Source organism: Condylura cristata, unplaced genomic scaffold, assembly GCF_000260355.1.
Source record: "Condylura cristata isolate star-nosed mole 26May11 unplaced genomic scaffold, ConCri1.0 scaffold00040, whole genome shotgun sequence".
NCBI lineage: Eukaryota > Metazoa > Chordata > Mammalia > Eulipotyphla > Talpidae > Condylura > Condylura cristata.
Window position 1 is genome coordinate 6,394,548 of NW_004567141.1, and position 13,694 is coordinate 6,408,241.

Below are 13,694 nucleotides of genomic sequence, written 5' to 3' on the forward strand. Positions count from 1 at the left end.
TGTAGATCAACTGCATACCTTCTTTGGAGATGTGTCTATTGATCCTCTGCCCACTTCTTAATTGAGCTTCTTGTATACTTGTTGAATCTTGTGAATTTTTGTAGGTTTTAGATATTAACCCTTGTCAGATGCATGATGTACAAATAGCTTTCCTCACAGCAGAATGTTTTATCATTTGATGCACTGAATAGAAGCTTTTAAACTTCATGTGGTTCTTAGGTTTATCCTTGCCTTTGTTTCTCTTGTTGTTGGATTGTGTCTCCAAACACATTTCGCAGGCCAATTTCAAGGTGCTTAGCATGGCAACTGTTTTCTTTAAGTATTTTATGGACTCAGGTCTTACTTCCAAGTCTTTAATTCATTTTGAATGAACTTTGTATGTGGCGAGGCAGTGATCTTTTCAAAATTTTGCATGTGGTCATTCAGTTTTCCCAATACCATTTATTAAAGAGAATTTCTTCGCTACATTATATGTTCTATCTTCTTACTCAAAGATTTAATTTCAATATCCTGGTCATTTATTTTATTTCTAAGTCTATTATTTGTTTTTCTGAGTTTCATTGTCACTTTTTTGATGAGCTTTCCTGGTTTCCTTGTATTGCTTAGATGCGAAACTGAGTCAAGAATCAACAGAAAATGTATAAACTTCACATCTGTTTGACAACTGCCTTCATGACCTCTGGGCTGTTCAAGCCGAGTAAGCAGAGGTGCTCAATGTGGCTCACGGGTGGTGCCTCAGCTCCACTACACTGCCCTTGCTCATCGGTGTCGCCCTCACGCTGTTGCTTTGTAGACTCTGAAAGTGCTCTAGCCAGTCTGGAGTAACTGCGGTACTGCTCCCCGACTCTGTGGTTTTCCATGGTTTTGTATAGAGTTGATAAATATGACGTTAAATGGCACTAATACATATATTGAAATTTATATATCTGATATTATAGTAATATGTGATATTAAGAGACATAACTCTGTGCCCCTAGGATCAGACTTTGTAGCTACTGAGAACAATTTAATGAATGTGAATCAGGAAGCTGGGGATACATAAGACAAGTGGAAAGAAGAGACAAGCATTTGAATTTGGGACCAGGAGAGAGAAATCCTCTCAGCTGGTGAGTGGCAGTGCCTGGGTGAGCATAGGAAGCAGCCGTAGTGTGCTGTGGAAGACCATGGTTTGGCCCAAGGACGTGCCAGTGGCCAAGAAGGTGTGAGGGCGGAGTGAATTCAGGCTTACCCATGACGGAGAGGCTCATGGCCCTGCTGCGCCGGGCCTCCTGGCCATTGCTGGCTGTGCAGTAGTAGCTCCCAGAGTGTTCGGCTGTTACAGCGAACCTCAAGTATGAAGTTGTCTGTTGCCTCCGGAGATACACTCCTTTGTGAAAAAACTGATACTGAATTGGGGGAGAACCTCTCTGTGCTTCACAGTGAAGAGTCACGACGTCTCCCTCCCGAGCCGGGGTCCTGGGAGTGCTGAGGTTGAACACAGGAGGGGACACAGGGACTGGGAGACAGAAAGAATCAGTCAGCAACTGCTCCTGTCACTTGCTAAGGCCTCAGCTGGTGGTCAGTGAAACACCCAGTCTCGCTGCCCTGCCTTCAGGCCCCAGCAGCCTTCTGGGCCTTTCTCAGGGGCTTTCTTCTGACTTCCATGCTGATCTTTTCCAGACCTCTCCTTTCCTATCAAATCTCTGGCCTCTTCTTTCCCTTGGTCAGGTGGCCTCACTCCCATCTTCCAGAGGAACGACTCTGAGGGAAGGAGTCTCTTATGTTGTTTTCACCAGATTCACACTTTACCTGTTCCTTCCTTCCCTATGATCTATGAAGGCCTGTCCCCACTCTTCCAACTCATTCTGAGCTCTCTTGTGAGTCCTGTTCTCCCTTTCTACCTCCACTGTGGTCAGCCTCAAGTTTCTTCCCTCAATCCGTTCCCTTCCCAGTTTATTTACTCTTTTAGGACCCTTCCTGTCCCTGAAGTTTCTCTACTCATGGTCTGATCCTCTCTACTTATGGATGAGAAACTCAGTGAGGATGAGGCTAGGAAACCTCCCTGTGGTCATCCAGGGTCAACCAGGACTGGCCTGTTTCCTCATTCCTGGTCTAATGCCTAAGCACACAGTCTCCTTAAAAGTAGGTCTGGAGTTTACTGAGAGGACAGGACAACAGAGTCTTCTGTCCAAGCTGCACTCCCCTCACTACCACAATTACCTTAACAATTTTGAGGGCAGGAAGTCCTCACATACTGGTGAAAGAGCTGATAAAGTCTGGGTTCTCCCTGGCACCATGTTTGGGGTAATTTACCACTTGCTTCTTATCTCTCTGTCCTACATGGATGGGCACATTGGATGTTGGTAATAATTACCTACAGAGACAACAGATACCACCTTATCCCTGGGAAAGAGAAGTGACTTGGGAGATTGTGAAATTGAGTGGGACTCAAACACCTGAAGATTCAGAGGACAAAAGAAGAAATAGCAAAGCACTAAATTCTACAGATGCTGGGGACCAGGAGAGAGACAGAAGGAGGGAGAGAGAAAAGGGGGAGAGGGATGAGGCAGATGCTGCAGACATATTCAGGGGTGCAGAAGCCTCTGGCTGGTTGCTGAGGTCCGTGAGAAAGACACTTGGATACTTTTTCAAAGATCTTCAGGATGGGAATACTTGGATGGTGTCCTGGATTGAATTGTGTGACCCCAAAGTGTGTATTTTGAAGCTCTAACGCCCTTCCGCCAGTAAGATTTTATTTGGAGGAAAGACCTTTGAGAGATAATTTCGTGAGAATGTGGGGCTCTGATCCACTAGGACTGAGTCCTTCCACACAGAGGAAAGCCCACTCCCTGAGAGCACCCAGGAAAGGCTGAGTCAGCATCCACTGTGGAGCCACACTCCCGCAAGTGGGGTGGGGGTGGGGGGGACACAATTCAGTGGAAACCAAAGTTGCCAACACCTTGGTCTCGGATGTCCAGACTCCCAAAGTGTGAGAAAATCAGTTTCCATTGTTTAGGCCACGTAGCCTTGCTAGTGGTATTTGGTTATGGCATCTGGGAAGACTCATGCTGATGACCCGGAGAAGGGAAAGCAGCTAAGAGAACAGATTCAGTGGGTAGCAGTCAGAGAAGGACTGGAACTAGAATGGCTCAATGACACAAGGACGGAGTGTCCTCCAGGCAAGTAATGTCAAAGTCAGTAGTTTGTCTTTGGCCAGAGATTGCTGGTCCAACAGAATTGAACTCTGAAACATCTTCACAGCTAGCACAGGAGCGTTTTGGTTAGGTTCTGTGTTTTCTTGTCGATTGGCTCCAAGGCATTCCTGCGTTTCTGAGAAGGGTGGTCACAGGAAGGAGCTCAGAATGGCCTACATGTCACGTGGGCCAGAAGCCCATGAATTCCCAGCCTGGAGTCTTGAGCCTTTAGGGGAATAGGATCCTGGCTAGAGAGTGGCCACTCTGTCCAGGCACAGGAGTTACTCCCAGAATGTTCTGCAGGCAGAGAGGCTGAGGGCTGCTCCTCCTCTACAGGGTCCTCAGGGTTTCAGCCTCATGATAAAGATGGTAGGTTGGGAGACAGGGTCTGGGCTCTACAGACAACTCGACCACATTCTTTGCAACATCCTGTACCCTAAGGACCCTGAGGCTGAGGAAAGAGTGTATGTCACTGGGAATGATGGGGACAGTGACGTGACCAGGGAGGCTCAGGAGAGACAGGTCTAACAGCCTATCAGTTCTAGTTTCCCACCATGCTCCCCTTCACTTAAACTAAGAAAGAATTTGGAACTAGGAGGGGCTGTAATGCCCACACTGAACATTGTTCTCTGGTGCCCACAGGCTCTTATACCCAGACTCCCCCTTCTGCTGCTCTGTGACTGACTCCTAGAGGCTGCACAGTATATTAAATGGCCATTAAATACTGTAACCCACAGGCTTCCACCCACACCATGTCTTCTCACTGAGTGTGACAACCCGTTTCTCACATGGAACCTAGAAAAGTACCTTTCACAGTGACAGTCACAGGCTTGCTGTAGAAGGAGAGGAGCCCATTGCTGGCTACACAGGAATAATTTCCGGCATCGCTACTTCTCACCACAGAGATCTTGAAATCTCTTTCTGAGGAAATCTTCATCTTCCTTTCCTCACTTTCTTTGCTTTTGTACCAGTTGATGCTGCTGATGGTCCCTGGGACTCCATTTACTGAGCAGCAGAGGACCAGCTCCTGCCCTTCAAATATTGACTTCAAGTCTGGTTGGGTGTCAATGTAGACCTTGGTAATAGCTCCTAAGTGAATGGAAATGACATATATGGGACTCTCGGAGGAGGTGTTTCCACATGACTAAAGATCCTGTGGAGCAGTGAGCACAAGGACAGAGGCGACCCTCCCGACCTCCCTTCTGCCTCACCTCCCCTGACAGGACATGACTCTGGAGAGCATACCCAGGGCCCAATATTAGCCCTATCTGGGGCCTGCTAGGGGTGGTAACAGAAACAGACCCAGTGTTGAGGGGCTGCACAGGTGGGTAACCACAGTGGTTGGCTGGGAGCCAATAGTGCGCAGGAATCTTGCATTGGAACCAGCATGCCTTAGCCCTCTGGCCTGGGAGCTATATGGTCAGAGGCGGACCTGGCCCAGTGCCTGCAAATGGAAGAACCTGGGCTGAAAGTGTTCTATACTGCAGGCAGGTGTGGTTTTACATAGTGATGATGGCTTCAGGATGATATTTGTATCATCCTGGGATCTTAAAAAATGAGGGAGGGGCTCTCCCTGGTGGCTCAACGGGTCAAAGCTCTGCACTATGAAGTTCTTGGAAGCCATGAGTTTGATTCCCAGCCAGGGAGCTGACCCACATGGCAAGGCAGACCTCTATTGTCTTGCCTGCTGCTCTCAGCAGTGTGTTTCAATCCATCTGCCTGTTCTGTTCCCTACTCTGTCTCTGATGAATCCTCTCACCCACCACACCTCTGGCCTGTACCCCAGTTCTGTAGGCATAAATAAATACATCTTTTAAAAACTGAGGGGAAAATGCCAAAACAGAAGGGGGGTAAGCTTGAGCTTGCAGTTCCATCAACTATGTTGCTATGATCCTATGTTAGAAATGATCACTTTTTAAGTGTTGGATAATGTTCTTTCTTCTTTGAGTGTGTCTCCTTAAACCCGTGTCTTAAAACATTTGCCACCTGTGACTGAAAAACAGAAAATTAATAAAACCTAATAGAATATAGGCACTTTGAAAGAAACTGCCATAGAACCTTTTCTTTTTTTTGCCTGTGAATGGGAGTGAATTTATGGGCAACACTACAACCTTCACTCTGCCTCACTCAAGAGGGAACACACGCAGGCCCTGTCCTCTCTTGTTGTGCATGTATGTTTCCTGGGAGACAGGTCACACTTAACCTTGAGGTCATGCTTGAGAACCTACATGATTTTGGACACTAGGCAAAAGTAAGAGTGGGTATACTACCACTCTTAGTGATGTCAAGTTGGAGCAATTTATTCCCCAAACATCTGCCCTGTGGTTTCCTTGTCCTTAAGTGCTCCCAGACATCTAGCACTCTAGGGACGTGGCTGAATAGTCTGTTTGGCCCAGTCTGAGGCCCTGCCAGCCCACAGCTTGTGGGCCTCATGGGTGGAGTGGCAGGGATGGTGTCAGGAAAGAACCTTGAGGACAAAAAATGAGTTTGGTCTTATGGCATTGAAAGAAAAAATAAACTTCTCTCTTTTCTTGGACCTTTCTCTTCTAAGCTCTTCTAAGATCTTGGGGATTCTTCTCTTCTTCTAAGAGAATTGGGGGTTCTTCTCTTCAACAGCTCTCATTTCTACATGGACCAGTGGCCCAAGCCATGAGCAGACCCTGCCCTGCCCAGGCCCAGTACTCAGACCCCTCTGGAACTCACTCTTCACAGATATGAAGGATTTCTTGCTCTCTTTCAAGAAATGGGAAGTCACTGTCTGTGCCTGGCAGAAGTAATACCCCGAGTCTTTCTTCAACAAGGTGATTTTTAATTCTGGGGAGCTTTCTCAGCTTGTCCTCAGGATTTGGGTTTCACTGAAGAATCGGAACTGGAGCTGAACATCTGACTTCTGTGGAGCGAGCTGGGTGTCACAGGTCAAGGTGACTAGGCTCCCCTCAGTGGGCGAGGAGTGGCTGGTTCTCAGCACAGGTCTCAGAAACAGCTCTGGAGAGAAGAATCACAACAGTCCCAGAGAGGTGAGGCTTGGACCTGCTCTACAGAAAATGAATTCAACCTTCATATAGCAAGCAGAACAAACACACAGGGATATTAGCATCCCTTTCTTTTGCTTCCTAACATCCTTCTGTCCAAAAACACTGCTGCCCTTTCTCTGTCCTTGCAAGAATGTAACCTGAGGTTCAACAGTATTCTAGTCCTCCTTGTTCTTTCTCTAAGGCCTCAGTGGCTCTCCTTTGGATTCTAGCCAATAGTGGAGACTTTACCTTGGACTTCAATTTTGGCTGTGTTTGAAGAAACTGAGCAACACTCTGCCTTAATTGTGAAGCATTTGTATACACCGTTGTCCTTCAGACTTGCTTGCTCAATGTGGAAGTCGGAGGTTTGGCCAAGGTCTGCCAGAAATTTCTCATTCTTGTACAGTTGCACAGTTCTCAGGGGGATTTCCGTCTTTCTTTGGCATTTCAGCACCACCGAGTCGATTTCAAACACAGTGGATGGCGCCTGCAGGATCAGTTTAGCTGTGGGAGACACAATCCAGGGGTTTGCTTCTTTCCATGGGTTGACCTTTCTTTTCAGTGTTATTCCAAATAGATTTTATCAGAATGGGGACCCAGAAAAAGGATTCTTAAAACAAGTATTGTTTCCTTTTTTTTTTCTGATTTTAAAATAAACACTAGTTTAGTGAGAAAGTCTGGGAAGCACACATGTAAGTACAAATCCCCTATCATCCCACCACCCAGGTTTTGACAATTTTCTTGTTCTTTTCCATATGAGAATTCATTTTTATTTATTTATTTTTCTGCAATATAAATGTTATTTATGTAGTTGATGACTTGCTTCTCAGTTGTTATGCTATGCACAATTTTCTCTGTCATCACTATATTTTCTGAATCAGTTTTTGATGGTCACAAAATTTGCTTCAATTGTAGTGATCAATTTATTTAATGTATTTTATTTTCTTGCCCATTTAAGCTTCTTCATTCTGGAAGTGCATATCTATGATTGTTTCAGCAGGTAAATTCTGAGTAGGGGAATAATCAGGTCAAAAAGTGTAAGCATTTAATTTGTACCCTGCTATTATTCTGCTTCTTTATTCACCATAATAGGATCATTATAACTAGGAAAAAATGCTTCAAATTCAAATCAGGTAGCTTTGGGATAAAAAAGGAAATCTCTCTCTCATCAATCTATCAATATGAAAAAGTTCCTATGCTTCTTATTATTCTAAGGCTTCAAGTAAATGTTATAGGCTTAACAATATCAATAGAAACGAATCACATTAATTAGTTTCTAATCACATTAATTGCCTCTGAAATTGTCTTTTCCCTGAGCAGTTTGAATAATTAAAAAACCCTGGGTCCTATTTCTACAAATTTTGATTCAATAAATAGAAGGTAGGTTCTGGGTAATTTACAGTTCAACTACAATCCTGGTATGATTTACAATTCCACGGTTTCTTTTTAAACTTCTTTCTCACCTGTAGAAAAGAACAAATGCATGGGTTTACTTAGGAGTGAGTCCCCGGTCTGGCATCTGTATTCTCCAGAATTGTGGACCTCAAGGGTCTTCCTTGGGCTCCCACTAAAATTCCTTGCCTTGTAATAGCATGTCGTTTCCCATGGTGAGTGAAGGCCACTGCAAGCCAGGGCCACCCTTTCTTGTTGGAAGGCAGTGGTCCACAGACGGTGGAGAGAAATCACGGGGGCATTTTCTGTAGAGAAGAGTCTGAGCAGAGTTGTCTTCAGTTCCTACCACAGTGGTGTATGGTCCAGACAGAGGACTTGGAGGCTTTGGAGAATCCCTAGGAAAACCTCCAAGAAGGCCATTGCTCTCTCAAGGCTAAATGTGGGCCAGAGTGCCTTCCTCATGCATTGAGTTATTGTTCAGAGTGTGGCAGTGAGCAGATGATCTCAAGAGAACACTGCTGAAGAGTTGGACTGCTAACTAGCTGTGAAAAAAAGATGGCTAGTTAGCCTGTTAGGTAATTGGATCCTAGAGAAAGTCATCCTCCACCCATGATACTTTATCATAATCACAAAGCCAAAGACTTCCTAAGTGTGGACCTCTAGTGGGTCTGGGGCCTGGGATATGCCTGTGAAGGACCAACCAGAGGGACGACTGCTGTGTCCAGCATGCAGTGAGTCTTTATTGTGCAATGTGCTCTTTCTATTCTCCACATTAACCAGCTGAAACAATAACATATTGACTTAATCTGTCTAGACAGTCTCAAGCAGTAACAAGGGCATATTGATACACTCTGTATCTGCTGTTCTTGGGACACCGTGTCCAGCCCCAGATGGCCAAACCCTCACACACACCAGGACACTTCTCCCGATAAGCTCTTTTGCTGTCTTTCTCAGACGTGGCTGCCTGCTCGCATGACCTATCTTCTCACATTCTTGGAGCCTAGACCCGGCCCCCAGAGCATCCCCCAAGGCACATGCGCTTCCACCTGCCTCTCAGTATCCAAGTCCAGGTGCCAGTCAAGGTCATGCATGAGCTCTGCCAACACCAAGGAGTCATTAAAATTTTAATTTTGCACTTTCTCTACAAGTTAACTTATATTAAAATATTGGTGCTGAGAAAATTTGAGAGTTTAACTTGTTTGACATCTTTGTTTTATAGAAGACGATTGAAATACCCAGAAAAATACCATTATAGCTAATTGTAGCAGAAGAAAGAATGCCTAAATCATTTGCTGGAGTCCAGAGGTGACTCAGGGAAGGATGAAAGCTGATTTTGGATGTAAAGAGTGTTTCCAGAAAGTTCTTGCTATTCATGGGTCCTCAGCTATAAAAGACTCACTGACCCAGCAGAGTGGCACTAAGAACAACAACTGAGAACATGCTGATGCAATTATGTCTTCTCCCACAATGTCCCCATTTTGTTCATTTCCTCTGTTTTAAGGCCCAGTTGAATTTTCTTCTGCCCACACACTTCCTGGAGGATTTTACTCGTGTGTCTGTAGAGAATGCAATACCCTTGAGGGTTTCCTCCAGGACATTTACCAAGGAAGTTCTCTGACTTATCCCACACTTGCACATCTGTCATAAATTGAAGAGGTCCTGTCTGGTTAAACCAAGAGTGAGTGCAGCGTTGACCAAGGCCAGGCGCTGTGTGAGCACCTACCCTTCTTTCAGAGTAGGTTACCAGGTGACCTCGCAGGTGTCCTGGTGCTTCATGTGATGTCAGTGGACCAGGTGACACTGTCACATCCCTACTGGACTCATCAAGAAGACCAGGAGATATTAGGAATCCTCAGGCAACCATTGCAAAGTTTCAGTTTTACTAGGGAGAGAATCTTATCTGGAGACATTGAAGAATATAGAAAAGAACTCACCAGATTGTTCACTGGCAGGAGCTGAAAAAAAAGGGAGAGAATAAATAAATAGAGTCATACACAGAGCAAAGATTCTTTGGCTTTTGGAAGGTAATGCCTGTCCCCTTATTTTCTCATCCATGCATTTTTTTAAAAAAAAAATATTTATTTATGCTTACAGATCTGGGGTGCAGGCCAGAGGTGTGGTACGTGAGAGAATTCACCAGAGACAGAGCATGGAACAGAATAGGAAGATGGATGAAGTACACTGCTGAGGGGAGCAGCGGGCGGGTCAGGAGAGGTCTGCTGCACCATGTGGGTCAGCTCCCTGACTCATGGCTTCAAACTCGTGGCTTCGGAGAGCTTCATAATGTGGTGCTTTAACCCAAGGAACCCATTGCACCACCAGGGAGAGCCCTCGTGTATCATTTTTTAATTAAAATTTACTTTAAGCCCTCCCTGCAAGCTAGCCGCACCACTGAAGTGCAGGTTTGATCCTTGTTCCCAGAGGTGATCCACATGGTGCAGCAGACCTCTCCTGACCTGCCCGCTGCTCCCCTCAGCAGTGTACTTTGTTGATCTGCCTGTTCTGTTCCCCACTCTGTCTCTGATGAATCCTTTCACCGCCCCTGAACCTCTGGCCTATACCCCAGTTCTATATGCATAAATAAATAAATCTTTTAAAAATTAAAAAAATAAAATTTACTTTTAAAAAATTTAATGATCACTTATCAAATATCTATGTATAGGAGGAATTGTGCTTGGGCTTCTATGATGAATAAAAATTGATATCTGCTAGCAGATTGACTGAGAAACAGAAACGTGAAGCAAAATAATGTAAGGCATAAGTGCAATAAGAAAAATGCACATGGCACATCTTGAGGGCAGAAGGGTTCCCGTCCTAAAGTGTAGGGTGTACATGTGCACGTGTGTGTGCATGTGTGCATATGTGGTGAGGAGGGGGTGTGGACCATGTTTATGAAAGTGATGTTTAAGAAAACTGAGTAAGACGATGAAGCGGGCAGTCTGTCAAAGGTGTTTGTGTATGGCAAGAGATATTTGGTGAAGGTAAGAACACGATGGTGTAGCAGGTGGAAATCAGGTTAGAGAGACAGGAAGCCCCAAGTCATGGATAATAAGTAGCTCAGATTTTATTATAAAAGCCAAAGGGAGTCATGGGAAAGTTTCAAGTAAGAGAGGTAACAATGGTAAAATTGAAAGTTAGACACTTGGGCAGTGTGCAGACAATATGTGAAGTAGATGGTCTCTCTGATAGGAGGAATGTAGAGAAAACCAAATAGGAATCAGAAAAAAAAAGGAACTATGATAAAGGAAAAATCAAATCACCAGGCAACTATAGATCAGAGAATATCTGGTCTATACAAGGGAGGAGGAGGGGAAGGTCCAGGACAGGGTGGGAAGAGCGCAGGGCCTGTGTGATGGTGCACAGGTGAGTTGGTGGTGGGAACTTCACTGGAAAACCCACATTCTACAAAAGTGAAGGGTGATATAATGAATATATTTTAAAAATTTATTAAAAAGAGAAAGAGATGATGTTTAATTTTATTGCAAGTATTTATTTGAAATTGTTTTAATTATTTGCTTGTTTGCTTACAGCTCCTTCTTTAGAATTGACATTCCATGAGAGTTAAGAGTTCTCTTGTGTTCACCACTATTCCTAGGACTTAACCCAGTGCCTGGCACATAGGTGTATTCCACAAATATTTTTGAATATGAATTTATTCTATAATAAGCTACTTAAAGAACAATGTCAGTAAGTAGATAAGGATACATGTTTGGGATGTGGGTGTTGGGGAGAAAGAGGAGGCAAAATTGGCAACTTTACAAATTGATTAAACATTCCAGATAAGGCACAGATTTGGTTCAGTAACTGAAAGCAACAGAAATCCAGCAAAGAGTGATCATCTCTGTCTACCCTGCACTGAAGATGAAGTGGTCCAAACTTAAGTTTTTAGAGAACAGTGGCTACTTGCCATTGCCTAAATAGCTCAGTCACTATGGATTTTATAGAGTAAATTAATATATTTGATGTAGTCGATATTCACGTGTATTATTTCATGTAATCTGTCCAATAAATTCATGATTAACTCCATATTACAGGCCAGAAACTGACTAAGTAGGCAGTAGGTGGCAGAAGGGGGCTTTGAAGCCATCTGTTTGACCCCTGAGAATAAACTCCTAGCCCTCTCCCTACCCTGCTCTCTGTGTTGGGTTCAGTAACTCAGAGCAACAGAAATGTGCTGTCTACTGGTGGAACATTTCATATAATCTCCAAGAGTTGGGGACATTTTTTCTTACATTGCTCCATGTCTACCCCTCCCAGCTCTTATTGTCCCTGGTTCCTAAAATCATTAACAACCATGTTACCAATTTGCACTATAATTGATAACTTTGTCTAAATCACTACTTCAGTGTGACAGGGCTGTTTCTTATACACTGATCTTGTATGTCATCTTTGTGAGCTTCCTCAGTACAGAAACCTGCCTCCCAGGTCTTCCCGCTGTTTTCAGCACCTAAAGTGGCACTGTGTGTAAATAGTACCAGAAAAGGTTGTTGAAGAAGTGAATAAATATATTTAGTCTAATATTTTCAATGTGGGCAAAAATCAGCCAATTAAATTGTGAGTTAATAGACATGTGCACTACCCCAGGCACAGCTAGGAAGCCAAGTGCTGGAGGTGACATGACCATTGTGGTCTCCCACCCCACCCCCCACAGAAGCAAATATTGGCAGCCACACACAGACAAAAATGGGAAGCTTTGGCATCTAACTGAGAGGCTGGAAAGTTCCAGTGGAACCCAATACTAAGAAAGGTTGCTGTGAGAAGGCAAATACACTGTTGGGCACAGACTTACTGACTGCAGCCCCAACTGCCCCCTGAAAGCTGACCTGTCCTACTCTGGACTCAACTCTGTTCCTGCTTGTCCATGGTCCAGCCACTGGGTCCTCCTGCCAAGGGACTCAGGTGGATCCATACTCATCTCTGCCCTGGTACGAGGCCAACTGACTTCAGAATTGACTGCTATTGCCGAAACAGTCCTGTGTCCTAACTTCAGTCCCACCTACCTTATCATGCTCAAAGGCAATCTCACAGGTTCAGGGTCCTGTCCTGGGACTCAGTGAAAGACATGACCATAGACACCCCAGTAACAGGCCTGTATGCCATAGAAATGACTGGCCCCTGAAGGAATCCATTTACTCAGCTCTAGTCCTACTCTACTGTGGGGCAAGGGTAGTCCTTGTGCACAGGAATTAGTTAAGTGACCCAACAGAAGCATGCTCAGGGTCCCAGTAGAAGTCACACCCCTGACTGCTCCTGGTAACAGGATTGCCACCTGCAGACCCAGCAAGTCGTAAGCCCCAGTTTCAGTCCTGCTATTGTGAATGTAGAAGCAGTACTATAAGTTAAGAGAACAGCTGAAGAAGGTAGATTGGTACACTGCCCAAACCAATATAAAGACTAAAAGAAATGCCTGCTTTTCTAAATATACAACACCAATGTGTTCATCACAGATTATGAAGAACCAGCGAACTTGGCAATACCAAGTAAAGTAAAAGCTCCAGTAACTAATCCTAAAAAAACGGAAATCCATAAACAAAGAATTGAAATCAATAGTTTTAGGGAAACTCAGTGTGTTAGAAGAGAACATAGACAACTGAAAACTAAGTAAAACAAAATGCAAAACCAAAATAAGAAGTTTGACAAAAAAAAAAAAAAGAAGAAGAAGACATACAAAAAGAACCGAGTAGAAATCTTAGAGCTACAGGATACAATGATTGAGCTGAAAATTCCAATAAAGACCTTCAGCAGAGGAATAGATCATGCAGGAGAAAAATCAACAAAGAGAAGTCTTTTGAAATAATTCAGTTAAAATACAGGTCAGTGGACACTTCACTTCTCCAAGGAGGAAATGCAGATGGCCAACAAGCATATGAAAAAATGTTCAACATCACTTGTAATAGGGAGATGCAAATTAAAACCATAATGAGATACCACCCTAACCCTAATTCTCACCCCAGTGAGAATGGCACATCTTCAAACAAGTAGCAACAACAAATGTTGGCGAGGATGTGGAGAAAAAGGAACTCTCCTGCACTGTTGGAGGGAATGCAAACTAGTACAACCACTATGGAAAACTGTCTGGAGGTTCCTCAAACTGCTAAACATGGAGCTTCCCAAC

General features: G+C 44.2%; 1 protein-coding gene across 1 annotated transcript in view; it reads right to left on the reverse strand.

Annotated features, from left to right (window-relative positions):
• The window catches only part of FCRL5 (Fc receptor-like 5), a 47,647-nt gene that overhangs the window by 23,057 nt on the left and 10,896 nt on the right, over nt 1-13,694 (reverse strand). Inside the window, exons 2-4 of the mRNA XM_012733262.1 lie at nt 6,437-6,674; nt 3,981-4,262; nt 1,229-1,495 (exon numbers count right to left, since the gene is read on the reverse strand). Of these exons, the coding sequence (XP_012588716.1) occupies nt 1,229-1,495; nt 3,981-4,262; nt 6,437-6,674 (787 nt within the window). The remainder of the gene's footprint in view (nt 1-1,228; nt 1,496-3,980; nt 4,263-6,436; nt 6,675-13,694) is intronic.